The following is a 25912-nucleotide window of genomic DNA, read 5'->3' as shown; positions in this document are numbered from 1 at the left end:
GCAAACGTTCAGTCTGCGAATTTCTGGGCTGGTCAGTACTGAATGGGGAACTAGGGAAACTCATTTGTCGTAGCCTAAAATGCGGGAAACTCAGAGTTCTTAAAGAAGTTCGATATCATAATAGAGGGTTTGAACCAGTTCTGTGTGGCTTACAAGGAGGTCCCACACACTCCTGGGGATCCTTAGGTGTTCGGGGAAAAGGTACAAGGAAGCACAGCTGTGCTTTGCAGTAAAGATAATAGCTTGATTCTTGACATTTGACAGGTGTTACCGTGAGAGGCCCAATCCCAAGTCCTTTCTGTTCAGCTTTGGAATTCCTGCACGTGGCCTATATATAGCTCGCAGGAGCTGAATTACCTTATACCCATATTTGTGTTGAACACACTTAGCTGGATAACGTGGGAAGAGAAACTAGGAAACATGCAGGAAACCTGAGGAAACTGGGCTTGAAATTACAGACTTGCTATAAATAACTACCCAGTTATTGTAAAGTAGCTATCTCATCCTCTATTTGGACTGTATTTCTCAAGTCTACATAGTTTTAATTGAGTGCATTTTAAGAATTTAAAAAGGATATATTGCCAATACAAAATTTTGAAAATGTAGAAAGGTAACAGAAGTATGGTTTTTTAAAAGGCTTTTTATCATTTTCTTTAAAGTTATCATAGGAAAATATATGGAATTTTGTTTTAAGTGTTTGCTACATACACATACATTCACACACACACAGACCCACGGGGTTTTGGATGTCACCAGCAAAAAAAAAAAAAATTCAGCTCTGCATGTTCAGCACACAAATTCTAGCTTTCCATGCAAGGCAATGCGTATATTCACATACGAGGGGGTACAGTGGGAGGGTGAAATACCTTCCCGTTGAAATTTAGAAATATGTGTAATGAACTGAGTCATGTCCCCCACAAAACCCGTATGTTGACATCCTAACACCCAGCCTGACTGTATTTGGAGGTAGGGCCTTTAAGGAGGTAATTAAGTTAAAGAAAGTCATGTAGACAGAGTCCTGATTCAATGGGAGTGGCGTGCTTTTAAGAGGAGGAGACACCAGGGATGCCCTCTTCCATGAAGGTGCCGTCTACAAGCCAAGAAAAAGGTCTTAGCAGAAGCTAACCCTGCCCATGCCTTGACCTTGTTGTTGAAGCCACTCAGTCCAGGCATTGTTATGGCAGCCCGAGCAGACTAGGACAACAGGCATAAGGAGATGGGATCATTTCAACATTTTTGAGGTTTCTGATTTTCCAAAATGAAAAGTTGGGAAAATAATAAAGGACGAAATCCGTTGAACACTGAGGCTTTGCATGGATTGTCTTATTTAACGCTGTGAGCACCGTGTGAGGTGGGTAGTACCGCTGCCATTTTGCAGACGAGGAACCTGGGGGACAGAGAGGTTAAGCTTGGAGCTGAGGGCTCGCCATCTCAGTCCCGTGGGGCTGTCTCCAGGAGTAAAACCTTCCAAGGAGGGAGGCTGGAAGCATGTGCCCTAAACTCCTATGTTGAAACCTAATCCCAAAGGCACTGGTATTAGGAGGTAGGGCCTTTGGGAGGTGATTAGGTCATGAGGGTGGAGCCCTCACGAATGGCATTAGTGTCCTTATTTAAGGGACCCCAGGGAGCTCCCTGGCCCCTTCCACCATGCGAGGACACAAGGAAGATGGCCATCCAGGGACTAGGGAGATGGCTCTCACCAGACAAGGAATCTGCTGGTGCCTTGATCTTGGACCTCCGTGCTGCAGAGGTGTGAGGAAGGAACGCCTGTTGTTTGAGTCCCAGTCTACGGTGTTTCTACAACAGCCTAAACAGGCTGAGACAGAGGGGAAGAGGCTCCTGACCAGGCTGCATTCCAGCCCCTCGCCAAGCCCCTCCCTCACCTGTGCAAAGCACGTGACGTGACATTGGACGACTGCCTTGTAGGAAGTGCGTGCTCCTCACCGCTGCACCAGTCATCCAACTTGATGACGTGAGAATGGTGTGCCTGGGGCACTGAAAAGACTTAGGATGGACCCAAGAGAGAGAGTTGGCTAGTGTCTCAACCAGATTATCATTTTCTGACCCAAAAGCAGAGCTGAGAAGGGCAAAGAAGAGAGAACTCAGAGGGTAGATTATATGCACCCCTCCAATTCCCAAATGGTCAGGACAGAAGTCCCCAGGGAGAGCCCTGGCCCAGCGCTGGCTGGAGTGAGGGAGAGCCCCCAGGGTGGGGTCCGGAGCCGGGCCTGGCCGTCTGGAAAGCACGAGGCTCGGGGTGGGGGTCACAAGCTGTCAGGCGGTCGGCTCAATGGACTTGTCCAGAAGCAGCACTTGAACTTCACTGTGTCTGGGCCATTAGCGAGGGGTCAAACCGCTTAGTAGTCTGGGAGAGGAACGGTGCCTCATTGGAAGATGGAGCCTTCCTACTTACATTGGCTCGCTCAAGGAGCCCAGAACACCATCTGGAGATAAAACAAACAAAGCTGCTTCCTTGTCCCCACCTCAGGCAGGACCTGCCAGCTTAGGGGGAGTGGGCATTACCACCCGAAGACAAGATGATAAATTCACTTGATTTGGACACCTTGAAAACTTGGGGGTCTTAGCCCAGAGCACCTAGGACCAGGCGTCCCGCTGAGTGTGAGGCACCCTCTCCCCTCAAACACACAACCGGCCTTTGGTTTATTTCTCGGAAGCTGAGCAGCAACAGCCCCTTTGATTAGCTCTCGGAAGCCACTTCTACAGCCACTCACAGGAGTCGATTTGCCTCGGGGCAGGCAAAGTTCTCTAAGAACGGATCTGTTCAGGGCTCGGCATTAGTCAAAGCTCACATAATGCCCTTTTATGCTTCAAGATTGAGTCGGAATGTGTGGGATGTAGGTTCTGTTCTCAATTCAAAGCTGGCTCTAGTGGGCTGGGCTCTCAATGGAAGGCTTTCAGCCCCAAGGGGGCGCTGCCTTTGTTTAGAGGTCAGGAGGGCACCAGGCGGCAGCCGCCTCTGTGCAGGCCAGATGCCCCCAGCCCAGCAACGAGGACGCATGGGGTGCAGAGCTGGGAAGCCGGTTACTTGCTGCAGCAAAGTTCTGAGCACACTTGGGGAAGCAGAAAGGGCCCTGCCCACTACCCCAGCGGGAGACAGTCACTTCCAGAGGTGATCCTAAATGCGTAGTTCTGCACACAACACGCCAGCAGACTGTGAGCGCTCGGAGGCCAGCGGAGGGTGAAAAACAAGCATGACCCTGCGCTGCCGGGCTTTGAGATCAGCAAATCCAGGAAGCAACATTGTCAAGATGGAGAGTTGCTATGTACCTAGCATCTACTAAGGCCAGGCCCGTGCAAAGTATGTTTCAGTTATGATCATATTTAATCCATGCAGTACCCCAGCAGAGAGAGGACATCCCCCCTACGGCACACATGAAGAAATATTTCTAGAGCAGTTCAAGACCAGGCCTGGGGCCGCAGAGTCCCTTTACAATGCAAGCTCCAGCCCCACGCTGCCTGCTCCAGGGCCCCGCCACCACCCACTTCCCTGCTCTTGCTGGCCGTGGCCCTGCCGGACGGCTGCGGCCACCCCTTCGCCCACCCACTCCGCCCCCTTCCTCCTGTTCACCGGACTGCAGCCAGAGCAATGGCTCAGAAACCACGGCCTGATTCTGTTCCCCGCCAGGGAGGCACTCTCCCGCGGCTTCACCTGTTAGATAGAAGCCGCGGCCCCCCACCTACATTTCTGCAACGCCCCACACAGCGCTCCCCATCCTGCCTCTGCCTGCAGCCTGGGGTCCTCCTGCCTCTCTCCAGCACACCTCAGCCCCAGCCTTCACTTCTCAGTGAAGCCTCCCTGACCTGGCTTCTGGGGTCCCATCTCCTTTCACAGGCGCACCTGGGGATGCCACTAGTCACAGTTGCCATTGACATGGATGGATGGCCGTTTCCCCCGCTGCGTCTTGTCTTATATCCCCAGTGCCTGGCATAGAGCAAGCACTGACTATACGAATGTCTGACTGGATAGAGTGCTGTTGAGGACCCGCACTGAGGGAGGCGTCACTTATTCCGGAGACCTTAGAAAACCAATTTATGTTCTAAATGACCCATGCAGAGGAAGGAATCGCAAGTTAATAAGGAAATGGAAATTTCCATGGCTTCACAGCCTTGAGATGTCATTTCACGTAGAAAGGCACCTCCTCAGACGCTTCTTTGTGCGCCTTGCAGATGACCATATTCTGCCGTGTGTGGTGTGCACCCATGTTTCATGCACATTATACACGGGATTATTATGCGCATCGTATGTAATCATTATACCCATGTATAATGCATATCCCCATTTTCCCCTCAAAAACTTGGGCAAAAAAGTGAGCGTTATACACGGCAAAATATGGCAGGTCCAGTCCACGTGCATGATCCCAACTGGTCCACCCAACACTCCTGGCACGATGCCAGGGCGCCTGCTGACCTCGGCAGCCCTGCCAGTCTCAGCTTTGTATTTTTAATCCAGTTTTAACTCTTTTCTGTGTTCATTCTGTGATCGAAAAACACAAAGACCGTAATGCTTGAACAACCCAAGCAATAGATAAAAAGAAAGTACCGGTAGGCTCTAAAGAGTTACTGGGGAGAAGGGTGTGTGGGGGTGTGTACGTAGTGCTTGAAACACCAAAGTATCCTTAATGTTCAGCCTACACTTTGCCACATGAACTTTTATATGGCTTCAAGGCCAAGGTGTCGGTCCGCTCATGAGAACCCGTTATCGAACATAGCGGGGGACTGAACTCCCCAAAATATTCCACAACTGTCTTCTAACAAGTTTTTTGCAACCCTCACGGGGTCCTGAAAGGCAGCGGAATAATTCAATTTGTGGTCCACAGGCCGGCTGCTGGCAGGGGCTGCTGGGTCGCTGCACTCAAGTGCTCCCCACAGCCAGCATGAACTCTGTCTCTCACGGTGTCGCACTTTGATCTGTCATTGTCCTTCAAAGGGACTGAGACGCTGTCACCACAAAACACCAGTTCATTTAAATGCATTCCTAACATGACCACCTCTGATCATTTGGACGTTTCTGAATAATTGAGTACCAAATGTAAAACTACGATCCCATTAGAGAAGAAATCCGTTTTTACTCACATTAAAAAAAAATTTTAAACTCTAATAAGCCCATATCAAGGAATTTGATAGAATGTTTACCTGAGTATTAATATTTCCTTAATTTTAAGTTAAATCTCACTAGTTATCTGTGGAAAAATACAAAGGAGAGTTTTGCTTGTGTGCTTGGAGTATGAGAGCATTTTTATTTTATTCTGACACCAAGAAATAAGAAATAGTGGTAAACATATTTATTATATTACTTCTTGATAGGACTTCTAGCATTTTAAAAATAATTTTACTGCCTTAGTCAACACAGTACAAAACAGGGAACATAGTCAAATTCCCCTAACAACTAAAAAAATCTTTCTGAATCCTGGTTGGTATGGCTCAGTGGACTGAGAGTGCCTGCCTATGAACCAAAAGGTCGCCAGTTCGATTCCCAGTCAGGACATATGCCTGGGTTATGGGCCAGGTCCTGATTTGGGGGCATGTGAGAGGCAACTGCTCAATGTCTCTCTTGCACATGGATGTTTGTCTCCCTCTCTTTATCCCTCCCTTCCTCTCTCTCTAAAAATCAATCAATCAATCAATCAATCAATCAGAAAAAGAAGAAATTTTAAAAATCTTTCAGAGAATTTGGGCCCCTCTCTGAACAGTAAGATGTCATCTGTATCCCCTGTGAGACTGAGCTTATGTGGACTGAGCTCAAAAATGTGGTTAAAGGTTTCTGTTTTGAGTAAGTCCCAGTCACCAACCTGTTCCATTGACATTTGCCTGTGTAATCCACTGATCTAAATGAGGGGGTGGGGAGGGGAGGAGTCGGGAAGTCAACATCACCGGGAGCGAAGCTGATTCGATGCTAAAGGCACAGAAACCATCCCAGGCGCCTTCCCGTCACTCACACAGCTGCAGTGACGAGTTTGGGAAGATTAACTGCTGTCACAGTGAGCATTTGAGCCCTTAAAAAAGACAAGAGACGGCAAGCGTGTGATACAAGCTACTTTTGAAGGGAAAGAAAAACAATTCTCACCCATGACATCTTCTCTCTTATTACTTTTTTTTCTAGAAGGGTCTCCTCGCCTCTCTCAAAATAAATGTCAGGTGTTTTGCTGCATTTCCACTTAAAGCCAGAGGAAGAAATTTGATATGATGATTTTTGATGTTTCCAAAGAGCCTGGATGGAAAAGCGTCATGTAAGAAATTATAAAGTCCAACGGGCGACCTGGGAAGTGGGGGCCAGAGGCCCTGGCAACGAGGAGCAGCAGAGGGGGCCCTGCTGTTGCCCAGTGGAGGGTCTGGGGGAGCGGCCCAGGGAGGGAGGCCCTGGCTGAGACATGACCACCTCCCTGGCCCGAGGGAGAGACAGACCGGGCATCCAGAGAGACCCACGCCGCTGGAGGTCCCAAGGGACAGAACCGGAGATGAGAAATGTGGACAAAGAGAGGACTCCGGAGATGTGCAAAGTACAGTCAGAATGTGCGTGTGCAGAAACCATGAAGTCTAGGAATGAACCATCTGAAGGGCTTACAGGGAAGAATTCCTGAAGCTCACAAAGCGCTGGAAATAGTTCCCGCTTCCACCAGCCAACGTGCAAAATCTCCTAAGTCATGGGACATTTGTTAAAGTACTAAGAAGAGTCTGGCTTCCATCGTGAGGACAATTAACCATAGGCTAAGCACTGCTTTGGTGCCACCTAACAGAGCCTGAAAGCAAAAACACAAAAGGATGCATCAGTTCCAAATAACTGCATCCCAGGGCAAGGTTCAAGAATATTTATAGAATTACAGAAATATCCAGAATCCAAAAGCGTAAAGTCCACAGTGTCTGGCATGCAAAGAAGCAGGAAAATATGACCCATAATGAAAAGAAAACTCAGCGAATCAAAGCCAGCCCAAAAATTATGCAGATGATAGAATCAGTACATGAGTCCTTCTTAAAAACTATTGTAACTGTATTCCATATGTGCAGGAGGAGAGAGGAAAGATTGAGCATGTTAGGTACTGACAGGGAAGATACATAAAAGACCCAAATCAAAGTCTAGAGATGAAGACAGCAATGTCTAAAATGAAAAACACTCTGGGTGGGATTAATAACAGATTAACCATTACAGAGAAAAAGATTAGTGAACTTAAAGACATAGCAACTGAAATGCTCCAAAATGAAACAGAGAGAAAAAGGCCGAAAAAATTTAAACAGCATTGATGATCCCTGGGCCAACTTGAAGCAGCTGAATATTATAATTAACATCCCCCAAGGAGGGGGGATTTTAAAAACTCTATGAAGAAATAATGGCTGAAAATTTTCCAAATATGATGTAAACTAGAAACCCACAGATCCAAGAATCTAACTCCAAGCACAAGAAACAAAAAAGAAACTTAAACCAAGGCATATCGTAAACCAAAAAGTTTAAAACCAGTAAAATATCAAAAGCAGCCAGAGGAAAAAAGGCAAAAGAACAAAAGAAAGGGTGACATCAGATTTTTGTTGGAAACAATGCAAGCTAGAACACAGCGGGGCAGTATCTTTAATGAAAGAAAAACAAAACCTGCCTATCTAGAACTCCTTGCCCTGTGAGAGTATCTTTCTAAAACACAGGTGAAAAAAGTGGTTGTTTTTTTTTTAATTTCAGCTACACAGAAAGCATCAGTCACCAGCAGACTTACATTTCAAGAAATGGGGGAGAAACCCTTTGAGCCAAAAGAAGAGAATACCCGATGGCAACCAGGAGGGACATAAAGAACACCAGAAATGGTCATTGTGCAGGTAACGTAAAGCCTTTGTCCTTATTATTTAAATCTCTTTTAAAAGATAATTGGCTATATGAAGCAAAAATAGCATAAATTGCAGTGTTTGTAACACAGAGAGAAAATAAAATCTGTGACAACAGCAAAGAGGCCGAGGGGAGAAGCAGGGGTCCAGGGTGGCAAGACTTTTGTTATACACAAAATGACATAATATCACATGACAGCAGGTTGTGCTCCTTCAAAGATGCACAGTATAGAGCCTAAAACAACTGCCTTGAATCGTACAAAGAGTTGTAATCGTAAGTCAAAATGGAGATAAAATAGAATCATAAAAATGATGATATTTCCCAAAAAAAGGCACAAAAAGAAGAAATTAAGAACAAAAAAAAGAGATGGACAGAATAAAATAAATAAGTTGTAGACTTAAACCGACCATATTAATAATCACATTAGACATAGATGTTATAAACACTCCAGTTACAATGCAGAGATATTCACAGTGGGTTAAAAGTGCAAGCTCCAACCATATGCTGTCTACAAGAGAGGTGCTTCAAATGTTGCTTAAAAGGCACAAATAGGTTAAAAGTAACCGAATGGAAAAATAGATAAACCATGATAACACTGATCAAAAGAAAGCTGTCGTGTCTAGATTATATCAGACAAAGTGGATCTTGGAGCAAGAACATGACCAGGCATAAAGAAGGCCATACAGTGATAAAGGGTTCAATTCATCACAAGAACATAAATGTCCCAAAAGTTTAATGTAATAACAGAGTCTCAAAGTCACTGAAGCAAAAATGGATAAAAGAAGAAATGGACAAATCCACACTTACAACCTGATAGTTCCACATCCCTTTTTCGATAATCAATACAACACTTTCAACCAACACAACCTCATTGGCAGGTATTAAACACTATCCCATAGCAGCAGAATGACATTCTTTTCAAACGCAGATGGAACGCTTGCAAAACCGGCCATATTCCACACATAAAAATGTCTCAATAAATTCAAGAAGGTTTAAATCATTCAAAGTATATCTTATCTGGTTACAATGGAATTAAATTAGAAATCAGTAACAGAAAGCTGTCTGGAAAATCTCCATCTATTTGGAAACTAAATAATACACTTCTAAAGAGCCCATGAGTCAAAGAAGAAATTAAAAGGAAAATTAGAGAGTGTTTGAATTGCCCTGGCTGATGTGGCTCTGTGGATTGAGTGCCAGCCTGTGAACCAAAGGGTCGCCGGTTCAATTCCCAGTCAGAGCACATGCTTGGGTTGTGGGCTGTGTCCCTAGTTAGTGGTGGGCGAGAGGCAACCAATCGATGTTTCTCTCTGTTTCTCTTTCTCCCTCTCTTCCCCTCTCTAAAAATTAAAATTAAAAAAATAAATAACATCTTAAAAAAAGAGAAAGTGAACCAAATTAAAATGAAAACACAAATATCAAAATGTGTCAGATGCAGGACTTAGAATCACATTTAAAAAACTAAAACATCCATATTAAAATCAATGGCCACAGCCTCCACCTTCAGAAACTATCGAAATATTGGTTGTACAACATGAATGTACTTAACACCACTGGATTGTACTTAGAGTTAGTTAAGATGGTAAATGTTATGCTATGCAATTTTTTTATCACAATAAAAAATTAAAAAATCAGCAAGTAGCAGTATATCAAAGAAGCAAATATATATGTTGTTTAAACCCATTTAGATGAAGTTCAAGAACGGGCAAGCCTACGCAATGGTGGGAAGAGTCAGAAGAATTGTCAGTCTTGGGAAGGGACATGGGCGAGCACAGTGCGGGCAGCGATGCTTCGGGTCTGGGTGTGATGATACAGGTGTGGGAGTGGAAACCCTCATCCAGCTCTCAGAGTCGCACTCTAACAAGGTGCATTTTATGCCAATAAAAAAAGATAGCAGGAAAAAGAAAAATCGTGGAGACCGTGAAAAGATCAGCATTGCCCAGGGTTGCAAGGGGAGGGAGCGAGAGTGAACAGGCGGAGCACGGGGGCTTTGCAGAAAGTGAAACTCTCCTGTCCGATACTGTGATGGTGGGTACGTGGCCTCATGCATTTGTCAAACCCGTAGACTGTGCACCAGGAAGCGTGAACCTTCATGTCGACTCTAGATTTCAGTTGATAGTGATATATCCATATTGGGCCATTAATTGTAACAAATGTACCGCACCAATGCAAAATACTCTTAATACAGAAAACTACATACTGAGGAGGGAGAGGTATACAGGAATTCTCCGTACTGCTCAATTTTTCTATAAATCTGAGACTGCTCTGGAAATAGTCCATTAATTATTTAATTATATATTTTACATACAATGTAGCATATAGTGTAATATAGTCTATGTTTTATATTTAAGGATATATAAGTATATATGTATATACACACAGTTATCTCACAATCATTAAAAAACAAGAGAGAGAAAAGAGAAAGGCTTGAGGAAGACACTAATGTTTTAAGAGCAGCTGTCTGTAAGTGGCAGGAGAATTGGTGATTTTCCCCCATCTGCTTTCCACTTTTCTCTATTTTCCAAGTCATTGCAATAGATGGGCGTTATCTCAGAATGGAAAAATACTCCTCTTTTCTTAAATGTTCTGTTGAAACCGGATGAGCCGAGAGCAGACACACACCTAATTCAGCACTTGACCTTCTTTTCCAGCCAGTGTCCGAAGCCGGGCCCTCACTCCGCCCCTCCCTGCCCCCTGCTCGCCTCTCAGTGTTTACTTCCAGCCAGAGACAAACACTGAGTCAGAAGCGGGACAGGAGGCTGGAGGCTGTGCCCAGCTCTGCGGGACACGCCCTGCCGTGGCAGGAGCACGCGAATAGTCCAGCTCGGCACAGAAGTTTGTTTGGAAGGGACAGAATGCTGCTGCTCAGGACACACGGGCTCAGTCATGAAGAGCTGGCCCTAGTGCTGCTCATGGAACACATCAGATCTTTTTCCATTTTTATTTTTTTATTCTCTCCTGAGGACATTTTTTTATTGCTTTTAGAGAGAGAGAAAGGGGTGGGTGGGGGAGAGAGAGAGAGAGGGAAACATCGACTGGTTGCCTTCCGTATGTGTCCCAACTGGGAACTGAACTCGCAACCCAGGTACGTGACTGACTGGGTATTGAACCCATGACTTTTCGGTCTACGGGATGACACTCCAGCCAACTGAGCCACGCCAGCCAAGGCATCACATCTTTTTGATTTTTTTTTTTCTGGGTCTGAGAACTGACCTTGGTTAGAGGAAAATGAAATTTTAAGGATGGACTGTGGGGGACTTTCTAATCACGAGACCACAACACAAATACTTTCAGACACCTGTGCGAGCTCCAGAGGATGGCTCTCGCCTGGGCTTTGTGGGGGCTGGTCTGCATGGCCTGGGGCAGGTTCCTTAACCCTTCTCATCCTGGGTTTCCTCGGAGAGCCCCTCCGCTCGCCTGCACCCCCTACACCGAGCTGCTGGGCGAGATGACAGCCGAGGCCCTGGGTCCCGGCCCCACATCAAGTGCCTTTAGTCCACAAATGACTGGGGGAGGCGAGCCGATGGCCTCGTTTGCTTCGAACCACCTTTCCTCCTTCCCTAATCTGCTGCTACCCAAACACTGTAGACTTTTTGTTCTAAATTTGTATTTTTAAAAAGGCCAAGAGGTTGAGCTTAATAAACATGCTACATCACCTATCTCCCAAATTAAAAGAAGTTCTGGAATTTCCTAGTGGAGAGGCCAGCACGCCTTGTCCTTTATCCTGCTTCCTGCAGTCTGTGACAGTCACAGCTGTCCCCTCTGCCTGGAACAGTCTTCTTGCCTCCACGCCCCGGACTCCTGCTCAGCTTTGAAGCGGCCCCTTCCCTCAGCACAGCCAGTCCTGCTCTGCTGCGTCTGGACTCCCCTGGAGGCTGCCTACAGCGTTCAGCTTATTCTACAATTATTTTCTAGGCTTCTCTCTACAACTGGACCAACGTGTCCTGCTCATCTCTGTACCTCTGGCCTCGAGCCCAGACCTTGGCCTGTGCTGGGCTGTGGGTCCATGTTCGTTAAATGGACTGAGAAACCTGCCCACCCCCTCACCCCCAAAAGGATGAGGTACGTTTGGGTGTTTAAGGTGTTGGGTGCCTAGCAGAAGATGAGCTGTCCCCGAAGCACCAATGACACTTTGCTTTCCTCTCAAAGAGGGCGCTTCTCCTCAGTGTCCCCCGTTTGCGACTGGGTTTGGGACAGTCAGCACGGGTCAGATTCACCTGGTCCCAACAGGATTTCCTCCCAGGCATTTCATTTGTCACCATGGAGCTCAGCAAACAGACTTCCTTTGGCCTGTTTTCCACGTCTCAGCAAAAGGTCCCATCGACTCAGCTGCTCACGCCAAAAGTTCAGGAATTGTCCTTGAATCTTCCCTCCCTCCTTTTAAATTCAATTCATCAGCAAGCCCTTGGCACCTGTAGCTCCAAAATACCTAAACTATTCAAAGCTACACACATTTCTCCATCGTCACTGTTACTCTCTGCCTTCTCAGTGGGCCAGTATCATCCTCAAAGGGGTGAAAATTCACCGTTGAGAGGTGAAAAATTCTATGACAATGGGAATATCTGGTCCAAAGATCACAGTACGTAAACATATGCTGTACATCAGAGGTAATGAAATTTCTTGGAGAGGGGTGGGCACCAGTAATAAAATGTCTATGAAGGTCCTTGGGGTGGGAGAGGGATGTGGGGGACAGAGAGAATGAAACAGGTTGAGAAAGTCTGCCCTAGGTCACGGCACCCCTCCATCCTGCCAGGGTGCCGCAGCGGCCTCTCCTCGGACCCCCTGGCCCCCAGTCTTGCCCCCTGCATTGTCCTCCAGCAGCCAGAGAGGTCCTGTTAGAACACGTATCGGTGCATGTCCCCTAGACCCAAAGTCCTCCCCAGGGCCTGAGAGGCGCCCACCCTCCCCCGCACCTCTCCCTACGCCTCAGTCTCCCTCAGTCTCTCTAACACCAGATTCATTCCCCCCTCAAGCCCCCTGCCCTGCTTGTCCCCAACCTGATCTTCACATCCGCCTCCTTAGTCTCATTCCAAACTCAGTTCAAACATCGCCTCCTTCCCTGACTGTCTCATCCAGTGGCATCAGAGCCACCAGCAGGGCTTGTGAAAACCCAGAAGGTTGGGGCCCATGTGGGTTTCTGATTCAGTGAGTCTGGGGTGGGGCACTAAGCTTCGTTACTCTACTAAGCTCCCAGCTGATGCTGAGCTTGCCCACCAAGAGGGAAACATCCCTTTGAGAACCACTAATCTATTCTAAACTAGCCACTCCCTCCTCTGTCACAAGACACATTGGGTGCCTTTTGGAGCCCTGATATAACCTGAAAGTGTCTCTCCTTTTGTTTCCTTGTTCCGAGTCTGACTTCCACCCTACAACCTACTTATCCACCGGAGCGGAGACCCTAGTGCTCTTGCGGGGGGCTGTGTACCCCACACCCAGCACAGCATCAGGCCCAGAATGGATGCCCCATGGATATTTGTTGAAAGCAAAAATGGAGGGCAGACGGGATGGGACAGGGGTTTGATGTATTGTTAATTATCCCCATGTTCTGAGACATTTTACAGTTCACAGAAATGCAAACAAAAGTCAGCTATCACTATTGGCCTGAAGGTAACCCTGGGTTGGTGTTTCCCAAACTTTTCATAAGAATCACATGGGCTTTTTATTAAAAACAGATTTTTGGTCTCACCCCAAATCTACTGGATCATACTCTTGAAAGGGGAGGTCAGGAAACGGTATTTTAGCTGGTGATAAGGCCGGCCTGGCGATAGATCAGAATTTCACAGATCTCCCTGCCCACAGGAATCACCGAGGGTGCTTGTTGAAAACAATTCCCAGGCTCCACAGCTGATGACTCTGATTCAGAAGGACGAGGGTAGGAAGGGCTAGGATTCAAAAGGACTAGGAATTTGTGTCTATGACCAACATCCAGGTAAATCTTATGATTTGGCGGGAGTGGAAAACACTGCCCTGTCTGATTTCATTTACTCTCCTTCACCCAACCCTGATCTGTTCCCATGCTCTCAGTAAAGTTTTCAAGTCACAATATAAAAGCACGGCAATGAACCGACCTATCTGAGAATAACTTGCACAAACGATTGGAACTCACCCCATTCTGTGGGTTCTACCTGGAAATTGTATCCCAACCACCACCCTCACTGCCCTTCCAGCCTCCCCCTTAAGTGCACCACCTGGAACCCCTACGTTCGCCTTCTGGATGTTCTCCTCGCTTGCTTAAACCTTGGGTAATACAAACCAACCACAAAGCGCCTCCCCACTTCCTGTGACCAGCAGGACACATTTCAGCCTCTCACCTGACCTCCACATGCTCCTCTGTCTGGCTCACCTCTCCAACTTTGTAGTAAACACCCATCCCTGTGGTCCCTGCCACAGAGTCCCAGTTCAGGAATCCTGCCCCTGCCTGGCCTGGCCTCCGGAGCTGTCCCCTTTAGTTCTAGTTCCCCACGCCTGCCAAGAGTCTCCTTGTCCAGTCCAGCTCTGGCAGAAGGCTTCTTTGTCTAATCACCAAAGTCACTGAGCCTGTGTCCCTCACGCGGCCGTTCTCAAGCATGGTCCCTGGATCAGCAGCACCTGCGTCACCTGGGAACTTGTTAGAAATGCTAATTCTCAGGCCCTGCCCCAGTCCTACGATATCAGGATCTCTGGCAGAGAGGTCCCGCAATCTGTGTTTTAAGCAGCCTGGCAGGCGAAGGACCAGGGATGACAGCTAAGGCTCTCGGTTGTTGAGTTTCCACTCGTCCTTCTTCAGTGACAAAGGTGCCAGAAATTCACCAGAGAAGTCCATCATCTCTGAAATATCGCCTACGTCTTTCCTTGGACCAATGAGCGAGCACAATGTTGAAGCACAGGAGTAGCTACTACACAACAATCTGTTACCTAATTTCTTCTGAGAAAAGGTTGCGTGATATGATCCATTGTGTTTTGAGGGTTTAAGAGCTGTCCGTCCCTGGTTGTTACTCATCCCTGGTTGTTGGCGCCCCAGGAGGGGAAGGGGTCTCCAGGGGATGGTGGGCAGCGGACCCGGGACCAGTCTGGACGCAGGTATCCAGGGCTGCTGTGCTCAGGAGTGGACATTGCTGAGCAGTAAGAGGTGCAACCGGGGGTTAAGCTGGTTGTAGGAGGGCAGGATCAGGCTGGGAAGGTGCGCATCAGGGAGGGCCCACCCAGCCTCGGCCGGGGTTTGGCCAATGCCGGGCTAAGTTACCACAGCGACACCATGTGGCAACTAGAAGGCAAGGCAATTGCACTGCTGGGGCTCCCTAATCAGATCAAGAATTTACCCCTTTGGGGATGTATAAAGTTCTAGTGTAGCTCACTAGAGCCTACACTAGACAAAGCTCTAGTGTAGGGAGAGCCTCCGGGGGAAACAATGGACTGTCTACCACTAGGGCAGAGGTAACATAGAGCTCCAAGCCTCAGTTTCCTCATCCTTAGAGTGGAGGTCACGCCTGGGCAGAGGACAGTGGCGGGCAATGCTAACGTAGGCCTTCCTGTCTCCGTTCTTTCCTTGCCTCCAGCTCCAGCAGGAGCCACTGCAGGGCTTTCTGTGTTTTCTCTCTGGAGATTTTACATGTAGGAAACAGAAACTGTTTGAGGTCAAGGGCTCCTCCTGTCTTTTGTCCAAACCTATAACATATCCTTTGGAGAAAAACACTGGTTGTCTGATGAGGCAAAGGAAGGCGGCAAATGCATTTGAGAGCAATGAGGAGAGAGCAGGGAAAAGGTCTTAGAAAGTGGGCAATGTCTAACTGGGTCCTCGGGCTCGATGAGGCTGGATGTGCACAGAGGGGCTAAGGGCATAGCCACGGGGCTCCCGGCCTCACCGAAGGGTCCCACGTGCCAAGCGTGGCATGGAAGCAGCTCAGTCACAGGGCTGATGGGCAGTGCAGCCTGGACCAGGGGGAGTCTCAGTGGTGATGGGGTGGGAGCAGACAGATGATGACCTCAATATACCAGGTCAGGAGCGGGGCTCAACAAGAACTAACATGGCATTCCCGGCAGCCTGGCTGAGTAAGGGCGCGGAATCAGAAATGAATTGATTAAACGAAGAGAAATTTTTATTTTGTGCTTCTAGAGCACTGAGCATAATATCTGGTGCCCATCTGCAAAATGAACGTTAACTGCTGTTTTTACTGTTGTTGCAGATGGGAGGGTGGCCTGCCCCACTGAAGCTGCAGCAGAAGCCCCCGCTCACTCTCTCTCCCTCTAAACATCCTGATGACCACCCCCCACCCCCTCCCCCTATCCCCCGGGTGAACTCAGGACCCAGGAGATCCAGGGCCCAGTTAGTCAGCCCAGGCCCTGCCCAATAGACATTCTTAGGTTTATGGAGGAGGATTGTGTTTTTAATTGTGAACAGGAAGTTGCTTCTTTGGGCTTGCTTTTAGACAGCACCTCTTTTATGCTCAATTTGCATGTCAGTGACAGGCAGTTCTTCAAGGGAAAAATAATAATTGACTAAAGCTGAGTGAGGAACAAGACACAAAGGACCTCTGAGGGGCTGTTAGTCCTCAGTCTGGTTGTGACACAGGCCCAAATAATTTCCAAGCCTGTTAAGAGATCCCAGAGCCTCATAAAGATGTCCAGCCTTGTGACTTTCCTTGTGTAGAATTCCAGCAAAGATGAATCCATCCATTAATTTCATGGCCACTCGGCGCCAATCGAGACCAGTCATCTGGTCTTGTCAGAGCTAAATATTAAAACCTTTTGTCCAGTTACCCTGATAAAAAGTTTGTGAAAATGGAACGGAGGTCAAAGATGTTGTTCAAGGCATACTCTCTGATTCTGCCCCATCTGATCGCCAGTTCCCTAAGGAAATCAAATGTACACGCGAAGAGGTTCAAAGGGCCTCCTCTGGAAACCACACCCAGAAAATACAAGCCAGGCACAAAAATTCCTGCCACCAGGGGTCACTCTCACTTACCCATGACGGTCCACAGTGGGAAGCCAAAGCAACAAATGGTGCTTAAACTCTTAAGGTACAAAGCTCTTGCAAAGCGTTCATGACTCAGTCTCACTGTCTATTCTTTAGAACAGGGGCAGGGGAAGCCTATCATTCAATGTTTCATTTGAGTTCCTTGGAGCTCCTATTCGTTCGTACATTTAAGGTTTGTAATTACAGTCTCCCCGAAGCTGGGCTTCAACTGTTCTGGAGGGTTTTCCTAATCGGATCATGTGCTCATCCCACTGGCAGCTACTAAAGGCCTCCAGTGTCCCTGGCCCCGTGTCCTTTCTGGGGATTGAATGTTCATGACTGCTGGCCCTCTGCTGTGAAGGCCCCCAAAACTGTGGACGTCGCACACAGCGTGGGAGGAGTCTATAGGACTTCTCTCCACTCGCCAGGACCTGAATGCGGGTCGGCGAGGAGCCACGGACCGATCGGCCCTGCCTGCACTGGCCGCATTCCACGGAAGGAGCGGCCGCGCTGGTTTCTGGAATCCATCCACCCGCCACCCTGGGACTGAGGGCACCGGCCGCTTCGGTAACACTTCCGTGAACCCTCCGTCTCACCACCTGGTGCCTGCAGTGAAGGGGTTCGCAACAGGCCTCTCCAAGATGAGCCACTTTGGCATAAGGATTCTTTTGATCTAAAGGCCATCGAGCCCCTGCGGGCTCAAGAGAACCTTCTGCCCCCTCTCGCCCCACTTAACAACCTAGAAGAATTTAAATTAAGGGCTTTGCCGATAATAAGAGCTGTTATCAGAGATAACTTCGCATGCCCTATCTATACGGCAGGTAAACATATAATTACTGAATACCTGCCGGTGTCATCATCCTGCCAGGGCCTCCCTCCCCTCTAGCCCCAGGGCCCGTGCCCGATCCTTCGCCCAGGAGGCTGCGCAGACGGCATTTTTCCTGTCTGCCTCTGAACCTCCCCTGGATGTGGGGCCTCTGGCTCTCTCGTGTGTGGGGTTCCCGTCTGTACGTATGTAGTGAAATTTGGTTGACTGAATTAGACCAGCCGGAAGAACTAAGAAGGGTAGAGGAAAGTTTCTTCCTCCTCCACCACCAACTCCAACTTAGCCACAGTTTACATGCCCCTGAGAAGTCTCTTGGTACAGTCTGGATCTTTTTTACGTGAAGTTCTGACAATGAACAGGGACAACCTGGAGTGTTGCTGGAATGGAAGCCTCTAATGACTAATTCCATCTTTGGGCAGAAAAATATTAATTTTAAAACTAATTTTCCCATCAGGCAGGTCTGGGCTACCACAGAAAGGCCTATAAACCACTGCTTCGAACATCTCTCCACTGAAAAACACATCATGGCATTTAGAGCAGATTTTCCAAAGCAAACGCCGGGCGGGCAGTGAGCAGGCCACACCGCGGGCTGCGCCAGTCCTCTGAGCCCAGCTCCTACCTGGGCATGTGTCCACGGTCGGTGCTCCTGGGCTTCTCCTCCAGCTTCCTTTCTATATTCTGACCATTCCCAGGGGGCTGGAGTGCTCCGGGACTCTGAGCGGACGAAGTCCTCTGAGCAGAAGAAAGAGAATTGGAAAGGAAATCAAATAGGAGTCTCTGGAGACACAAAAGCATTGGTCAGGGGGCCTCTGACCACCACATTCCATCGCCAGATGGCTCATTTGCTTTGTCACCCAGCTGAGCGTCTACCACGCGCTGGTATGGAGCTACGCTTGGAGGACAAATGGCAAGCAAAGTGAACGTGACCCCCACTCTCATTTAACGGAGCAGGAACTCAGTTAAACAAGTAATTCTAGGTGGGAAGGATTATTGTTTTAGTAAGATACCAAGACGGGGGGCTCCTCTGTCCTTTGGGGGTCCTCAGCTCCCTGGAGAAAGTGGGGCTATCTAATCTAAGGTCTCAAGGTATCCAGTTTGTCTGGGTCACCACTTAGACGAAAGTACATGTTCCTCCCCCTACCTGCAACCATGGTCGTGTACACCCACAGTTCAGCGGGAAACCTGGGGCGACAATGAGGGGAGGAAGGGACGGGCCCTTGGAAACATACGGCCACCCGTTTGAGATCCTAACTACGCCAAGAGGTGGTCACCCCTTTTTTTTTTTTTAACTACCACAACAAGCTTGTCTGCTGCTTAGTTGATTTTTAAAACAAAGATGCAAAAAATTTAAAGCACAGTCAAGACTTCAAGTCACAGGACGGAAAGAGATGTTTGAAAACCTCAACTTAAACGATGTTCATTTAAGCATAATCTAAACATTAGCAATGAGGAAAGGGCCTTTATAAACCCTAAGAAGTGTTTTCCAAAGCAGGGGCTATCTTTTACTTTGTCTTCCGTGGGAGGGCACTGGCGCCTGCACCCCTCCCTGAAACAGCACACACCCATTTTGAAGGGACCGGATCTGCCTATTCTTTAGAGCTCCTCCACCCACACTCTCCGTCCCAGAGTTCCTCATGGAAATGCCAATCACGGCACCCTACACCCCTGCCCGTCAGGGTGTGCACAAGGCGCGGGTCAAGCCAGGCCCTCCCGGGACGCCCTGAAGAACCAGAGGGTAAGAACCTGGTGGTGGGTGCTGTAGTCCAAGAATGCAGAGAAACTGGCAGCCTGTTTCCAGCCATAGCAGGAAGACAGAGTGGTGCCAGCAGGTAGAGAAAAGCCCAGAGGAGGTGTATCCCCATCTGATATATTTTTCTGAGTGATTGGCGGCTTATGTTCATCCAACTGTGCCCAAAGGTAAAATATAGGAGATGCCCCAGTTCTCGGGGGTCCATACACCCCAGTGCTAACACGAACGCGATGCTGCAATTAGAAACGCTCCATCCGCTTTTGCTAGAACAGAGTGTGCTTACTGAGCACTTCCTAAGTGCCAGGCACTGCGCCGGCAGCTTGCCATAAACCGTGTCGTTGAGTCTTCACAGCAACCTTATGAGGAAGATGCTAGTCATGTCCCTCTTTAGGGCTGTGAGAGGTTAAGCGTTTGCCCAAGATCACATAGCAGCAGGGTTCGGATGGACCCATTTCTCTCTGACTCCAGAGCCAGGAAAGGGTGCCTGTGTTCGACCCCTTCAATGGGAGGGTGTTGGGGGAGCGAGGAGGGCCAGGGCCGAAGCCTCACCTAAAAGGGGTGCTGGCGACCTAGGCTGGCCTGACCTCCCTGCTGGCTGAACCACTCCCTGTAATGACAGCCCCTGCCATGTCCCCAGGGCCTCGGTCTCCTGGTCTGTGTGCAGGATGACAGTCCTCCCTATAGGGTAGCATCAAGATGGTATAAACTTTATTTTTTTAAAAAAAAAATTGTTATTTATTTTTAGAGAGCTAGGAAGGGAGGGAGAAAGAGAGGGAGAGAAACATCAGTGTGTGAGAGCTATATTGAAGGGTTGCCTCTCACACTCCCCGAGCCAGGGACGTGGCCCACAGCCCAGGCATGTGCCATGGCGGGAATCAAACCGGCAACCTTTTGGTTTATAGGCCGGTGCTCCATCCACTGAGCCACACCAGCCAGTGCAAGATGGCACAAACTTAAATCACCATAAGTTCAAACTCCAAAGTATTCCTGACTCTTGTGCTGAAGGTTCTTTATCTATATTATTCATTTGGATGCATGATTTAAAATGTTTCCTATGATAACTCAAGAATCACAACACAGAGCGAGTGGTGTTTTCACACCAGGGCCCTGCATTTTTCAAATTGTGACCAGCTTCCTGCTTGTCTCACGCAGGCCTCGGCTCGAAGCGCCTTCTGCAGCCAGGCTCCCCTTTCCATCACCATGTTATCTGCAGCGAATTATTCTGCAAATAGTTTAACAGATAAATCTCCTGCCCTTTATTCCATGATCAAGGTTACTTGAAAGTAATTCTGAAAAGACACTGACATATCTCACAGCCAGACAGATGCAAACAACAGATGGAATAGGAGACAGATCTTTGCTCTGACTAAAGAGGGGGAAAGGGACCACATGCCAAACTTCCTCAGTCAAAGGAAATGGGACTTGTGCTCAGATTTGTCTTTGAAGAAGAAAAAGGGTAGGCCTTTCTCCCTTTTCAGCCCCGCCCATCCTCTGAATAGAAAGCTAATCTGCCAGAATAGCAGCTCCCTCCAACACAAACAGATCCGGACGAGTTAGACGAAAGCAATACTGTTATCCATAGGAGTGGCACATCGCACTTTTCAAAGTTGAATACAAAATCACTGTGAGCGAAACAGGTGGTAAACTGATGGTTTCCATTTTCCAGCTGGGAAACAGAGGGTGAGGTAGCTTGGCCAGGTCTTCTGCCTTGAAGTCTAGTGCTCTTTCCACAATAACAGAAACGCCCAACACCTACATAGCACTGTTTTTGCTATAACCATAATAGCGAACTTATGACTACAAACAGTTTCTGTGGGCTAAGTACTCTTCTTTTCAGTGCTTTCCATGTTTGAACTCATTCAGTCCTTACAACCCTATTTTTACAGACAAGATCGCTTAGCACAGAGAGGTTAAGCCACTTGCCCAAGGTCACACAGCTTGGAAGTGGTGGAACCAGGACTTGAACCCAGATGGTTTGGGCCTGGAGCCTGTGCGCTTGACCCCTACCTTACGCTGCCTCACCAGACCGTGGAAATAGCTGCCTCTGGTCCCTGCCACTCTCCTGCCATGCTCCATGTAACTAAAACAACCGGATATTTATGAATAATGTGGTACAAGGGCCCAGAGTCAATGCCCAGAATAGCACCTGGCACAGAGAGGCACTTCATAAACATCGTTGAAAGTATGAAAAATAGAGCATTCCTCTTTCGCCTGGTAGCCATTCTGCAAATCGGGAGAAGCACGCTCGCCCCTTGGAGCCCTCGCTTCTGCCACGTTTGCTAGTGCCTTTGCCTCCCCCCATCCAGTTGCCCCATCCTAGCAACAGTACTAAGCGCTGTTGCTAAGAGTATTCCACGGGGTCTGTTGTGTCAACAGGCATCACTGCAAAACAGCATGCGTTTCAAAAGTGTCCCCTTACACTCCCAAACAACAGGCCGGGGAGAAACTTGGCAACCCTCCACATGACAAGCTGCCTTGTCAAGATGCATCTTCAAATCTTTCCTTGGCGGCCCCCGCTTGAGTAAACAAACAGCCTTGCTTTGGCTCGGGAGCGCTCCAAGCCCTGCGTCTATCGTCTATCGTAAAGCAACCTTCCAACCGTCACAGCGACTTTCCGTTCCTGAAAAATACGCTTCCCCAAGAGCTGAAGTACTTCACTGTTTAAAAAAAATTCCCTGACCTTACCTCTTAAATGTGTGTCATCTCTCTAGACCAAGGCTCTTGGGTCACGCTAACCAAGAGGCTCTGTTGACGTGGTTAGATCACGACCGCAGCGTCTTGCCAACTCGCCCAGTCTTTGAACGAGCTTCTTGGGAGCAGTGTGATGGCAGGTGAATGCTGGGAAGTGGACCAAAGGTCATCCCCATGGCGTTAGGAATCGGATTTCAGAAGCAACTGCCAGGCCCCCAAATATGGAGGAGGAACACATGCTCTGTGCGGGCGCCCATCTCCCCATCCCGGGAGGGCAAAGGTGCAGACCAGTTCTGCTCGATTGTCCCAGACATTTCTTCACCTCCAAGATGAAAACAAAAGATGCAACCAGCTCGCCCACAGTGGCAGCTGGGGACACCCAGCCTCAAGTCACCCCTGGCAGGCACTCCTTGGGGCCAGGAAGGAGGAGGCCCTGAGGGTGGAATTTTAGGCGTCTCCAAACAGAATGTTTTCTGATGTGATTAAGTAGAGAAACGAGCAAACGCTGGAGTCACAGAGAGCTGGTGTGACTGAATCCCCACTGTCCCCTTGAAGGAGGGAGAGGGGAACAGAGCTGAGTTCGCAGTGCGATTCGATAATTCTGCCTCCTGTCCTGGAAGGGCTGAGTCTCGGTTTGGGGTGGACACGGAAGAGTTAAAAAGACGCAGCGTAAGGCCTCGGGGTCAGGGCAAGCTCAGCCTAGCCTAAGTTGGAGTTTTCTGTGCTACCCATGTGACTTCTCTGGGAACCTGAAAATCTTCCCAAATAAAAAAACTTAATTAGATTTAAAAAAAGAAAGAAAGAAAGAAATACAGTTCCTACCCTCCTGGAACTTACAATTTAGTAAGTGATGGACAGATACACATTCAGTAAATAATACCGATCTTCCCTGTCTCCCAAGCACGTGGGTAGGAGTATAGGAGTCCCCCTGAAGGGACCCGGGAACCCCCCAGAGGCCAGAGATGACCTGGTCCAACATCTTTAATCTGCAGGGAAAGCAAAAACTTTTGAGACTTGAAACACACGGCTCAATATTCATGTCTGTTTAAGTTTTAGAAGCTATGTAATTTACAGAGGGCTGGGCCCGCTCAGAAAACCCAAATCCCTTCCCCTCTAGGAGCCTGTTTCTCCATCCAATGGGAACTGCAGTCCCTGGCTAGGCTGCCTCCACAGGCAACAGGAACGCCTTGTCAACAAAGCAAAAAACTGCAAGTAGAAAAGACAGTCTCTTATACAAAGAGTTGGGTTTGTCAGGATGGCCTACAATGTCCTGTGATTTGTATTCAATTTTACTTGCAATGTAGACATAAACTTTATTTTTTGCCCCTCGGGAATTCCTACATCCACTCATTTTCATGCTAGAACATCACAAGGTTCGATTCAAGAGGCAGGGTGCAGGAAGCCACGGGTAGCGGTTAAAAGCCAAGGTTTGCCACTTAATTTAGCTGTGAGCCTTTGCGCTCTAGCCTCCAGGACTGTATCTGGAAAATGGAGGTCATAAATACAGGGCAGCTTTCAAGGTCAGATAAAATAATACATGCGATAAAATAATACCTAGTCCGTACAAGGCTAGACCACAGCGGACTCAGCAATGCTAGTTATTATTATTATTATTACAAAGAAGAAACTGATTCAAAACTCATTCACTAAGAGCCCCAGTGGCTACCTCAGCTTAGAGCTAAAGCAGTTAATCAGATTCTTCAGAAGATGTGTCTGGCCATTGGGACCCATGCAGTTCAAACTTTCATAATTGTTCCAGTGAAAATTAGCACCATGCTTCTGGGCGGGGTGACCGGGCATCACAATAAAGAAGCTCCCCATTGTCATGAACATTGAGTTTCTGCTGTTTCATGGTCTCTTCCCTCGATTTCTTTCTCACTAAGTGCATTTAAATCTCATCCCAGATGCCCGCGCACTGCCAGGAGAATGTGAGAAGATGTTGGCTTTTGCACTGCTAGTCTAATGCTGCTGCAACGTTAGGTTCCTCGGAGACTGGAGAAACTACCCCCAAGTTACACATGGGGCCCCAAGCACTTAAACAGCACAGGCACCTAATACGGGCCATTTATCTATCAAGCAAAATAATGGTCAACAGCGCCTGAGCCGCGGCTAGCCTCGGCCTGCCAAAACGCGCACAGGCACGCCTCCGGGTGATCCGGGTCCCAGGGACGGTCACGGAGTGCCAGTCTCCTGTCCTCCTGGCCCCCCGTTCCTTGGCTGTCAGTGAATTGCACCACCCGAGGCCCCTGTGCTGAGGTTGCCTTCAGAATGAACCTCAGGCCCAGGCTGCCTCCTGGACACTGAGCCAGGGTCAGGGAGGCCGGCCCTTCCGGGGCCTGGGGCTGGGGCAGCCGGCAGTGCCCATGGCGATCTGCTCTCCACCCTCCCGATCCTGTCTCCCACTCATCCTTCGCCTCTGAGCCCCCATGGCAGCTCCCGGGGGAGCTTTCTCTGACACCCAGGGCCAGGTCAGGCGTCCCTGGCCCTGCTTTCTTGCTTCATAGCATTGACCACAGTTTTGTTTTGTTTTGTTTTAGTTGAAAATTATTTTTTTTCTGGACTCTAAATGCAGAAATATCCAGACAATGGGATTGCTTTTAAAAAGTTAAAAAAAAGATTATATATATATACTTCTAGGTACATGCCCCCAAAAATTGAAAATAGAGATGTGGGCTGGTGTGGCTCAGTGGGTGGAGTGCCGGCCTGTGAACCAAAAGGTCACGGGTTTGATTCCCAGTCAGGGCACACGCCTGGGCTGCGGGCCAGGTCCCCAGCTGGGGGCGTGCAAGTGGCAATTTATCGATGTACCTCTTCCAAGTCAGTGTTTCTCTGCCTCTCTTTCTCTGTCCCTTCCCCTCTCTCTAAAGATAAATAAATAAAGTCTCTAAGAAAGTAGAGATGTGAACACATACTTACACATCCATGTTCACAGCAGCATTATTCACAATACTCAAACTCTGGAAGCAACCCAAAAGTCATTAACAGATGAATGGATAAACAAACTGGGCTGTAACTGTGCTATGTCTGTACAATGAAATACCACGTAGCCATAAAAAGGAAGTATCGATACATGCCACAACATTAGGTTAGTAAACGAAGACTGTCACGAAAGGTCCCACATTGTATAATTTGATTTACGTGAAATCACTAGAATAAGTAAATCCATGCAGACCAAGAGCTGACTGGAGGTTGCCAGAGCCTGGGGCGGAGGCAAGGGGAGAGAGCCTGTGTACTGGGCAGGGGGTTTCCTTAGGGGGCGAGGAAACTATTTCAGAACAAGACAGAGGTGGTGATTGCACATTGTGAATGTACTAAATGCCGCTGGAAGTGGTTAAGTTTATTTTATATGAATTTCATCTCAGTAAAAAATAGGAAAATAGCCCCTAAAGGAAAAGTTTCATGATATCGGACTCGGGATGATTTCTTAGATATAACACCAAAAGCACAAGTAACAAAAAAAGAAATAGGTAAGCTGGATTTCATCAAAGTTAAAAATGTTGTGCATCCCAAGAACACTATCAAAAGAAGGAAAAGGCACAAACATGAAATGAGAGAAAATGCTTGCAAATCACATATCTGGTAAGGGACTGATATTCAGAATATAAAAAGAACTCCTACAACTAACAATATCAAAAAAAAAGAAAAGAAAAGAAACCAACTCAATTTAAAAATGGACAGCCCTGGCCAGCGCGGCTCAGTTGGTTGGGCATCATATTGCAAAATGAAAGGTCATTGATTCAATACCTGGGTCAGGGCACATGCCTGGGAGGTGGGTTCGATCCCCAGTTGAGGTGCATGCAGGAGGCAACAAGTCAACGTTTCTCTCTCAAATCGATGTTTCTCTCCCTCTCATTCTCCCCCCCTTCCCCTCTCTCGAGAATCAATAAAAGA

General features: G+C 48.0%; 1 protein-coding gene across 1 annotated transcript in view; it reads right to left on the bottom strand.

Annotated features, from left to right (window-relative positions):
* The window catches only part of LOC129077055 (transforming acidic coiled-coil-containing protein 2-like), a gene marked incomplete at its 3' end in the record, with an annotated part of 51846 nt that overhangs the window by 1315 nt on the left and 24619 nt on the right, over window positions 1–25912 (bottom strand). The window contains exon 4 of the mRNA XM_054581234.1: window positions 18200–18312. Coding sequence (XP_054437209.1) covers window positions 18200–18312 — 113 coding nt within the window. The remainder of the gene's footprint in view (window positions 1–18199; window positions 18313–25912) is intronic.

The sequence above is a fragment of the Pteronotus mesoamericanus genome, unplaced genomic scaffold, assembly GCF_021234165.1.
Source record: "Pteronotus mesoamericanus isolate MK-2021 breed Mesoamerican mustached bat unplaced genomic scaffold, CSHL_Meso_final contig_657, whole genome shotgun sequence".
NCBI lineage: Eukaryota > Metazoa > Chordata > Mammalia > Chiroptera > Mormoopidae > Pteronotus > Pteronotus mesoamericanus.
The sequence above is the reverse complement of the archived record's forward strand: the minus strand, read 5'-3'. Positions and strand labels throughout refer to the sequence as shown.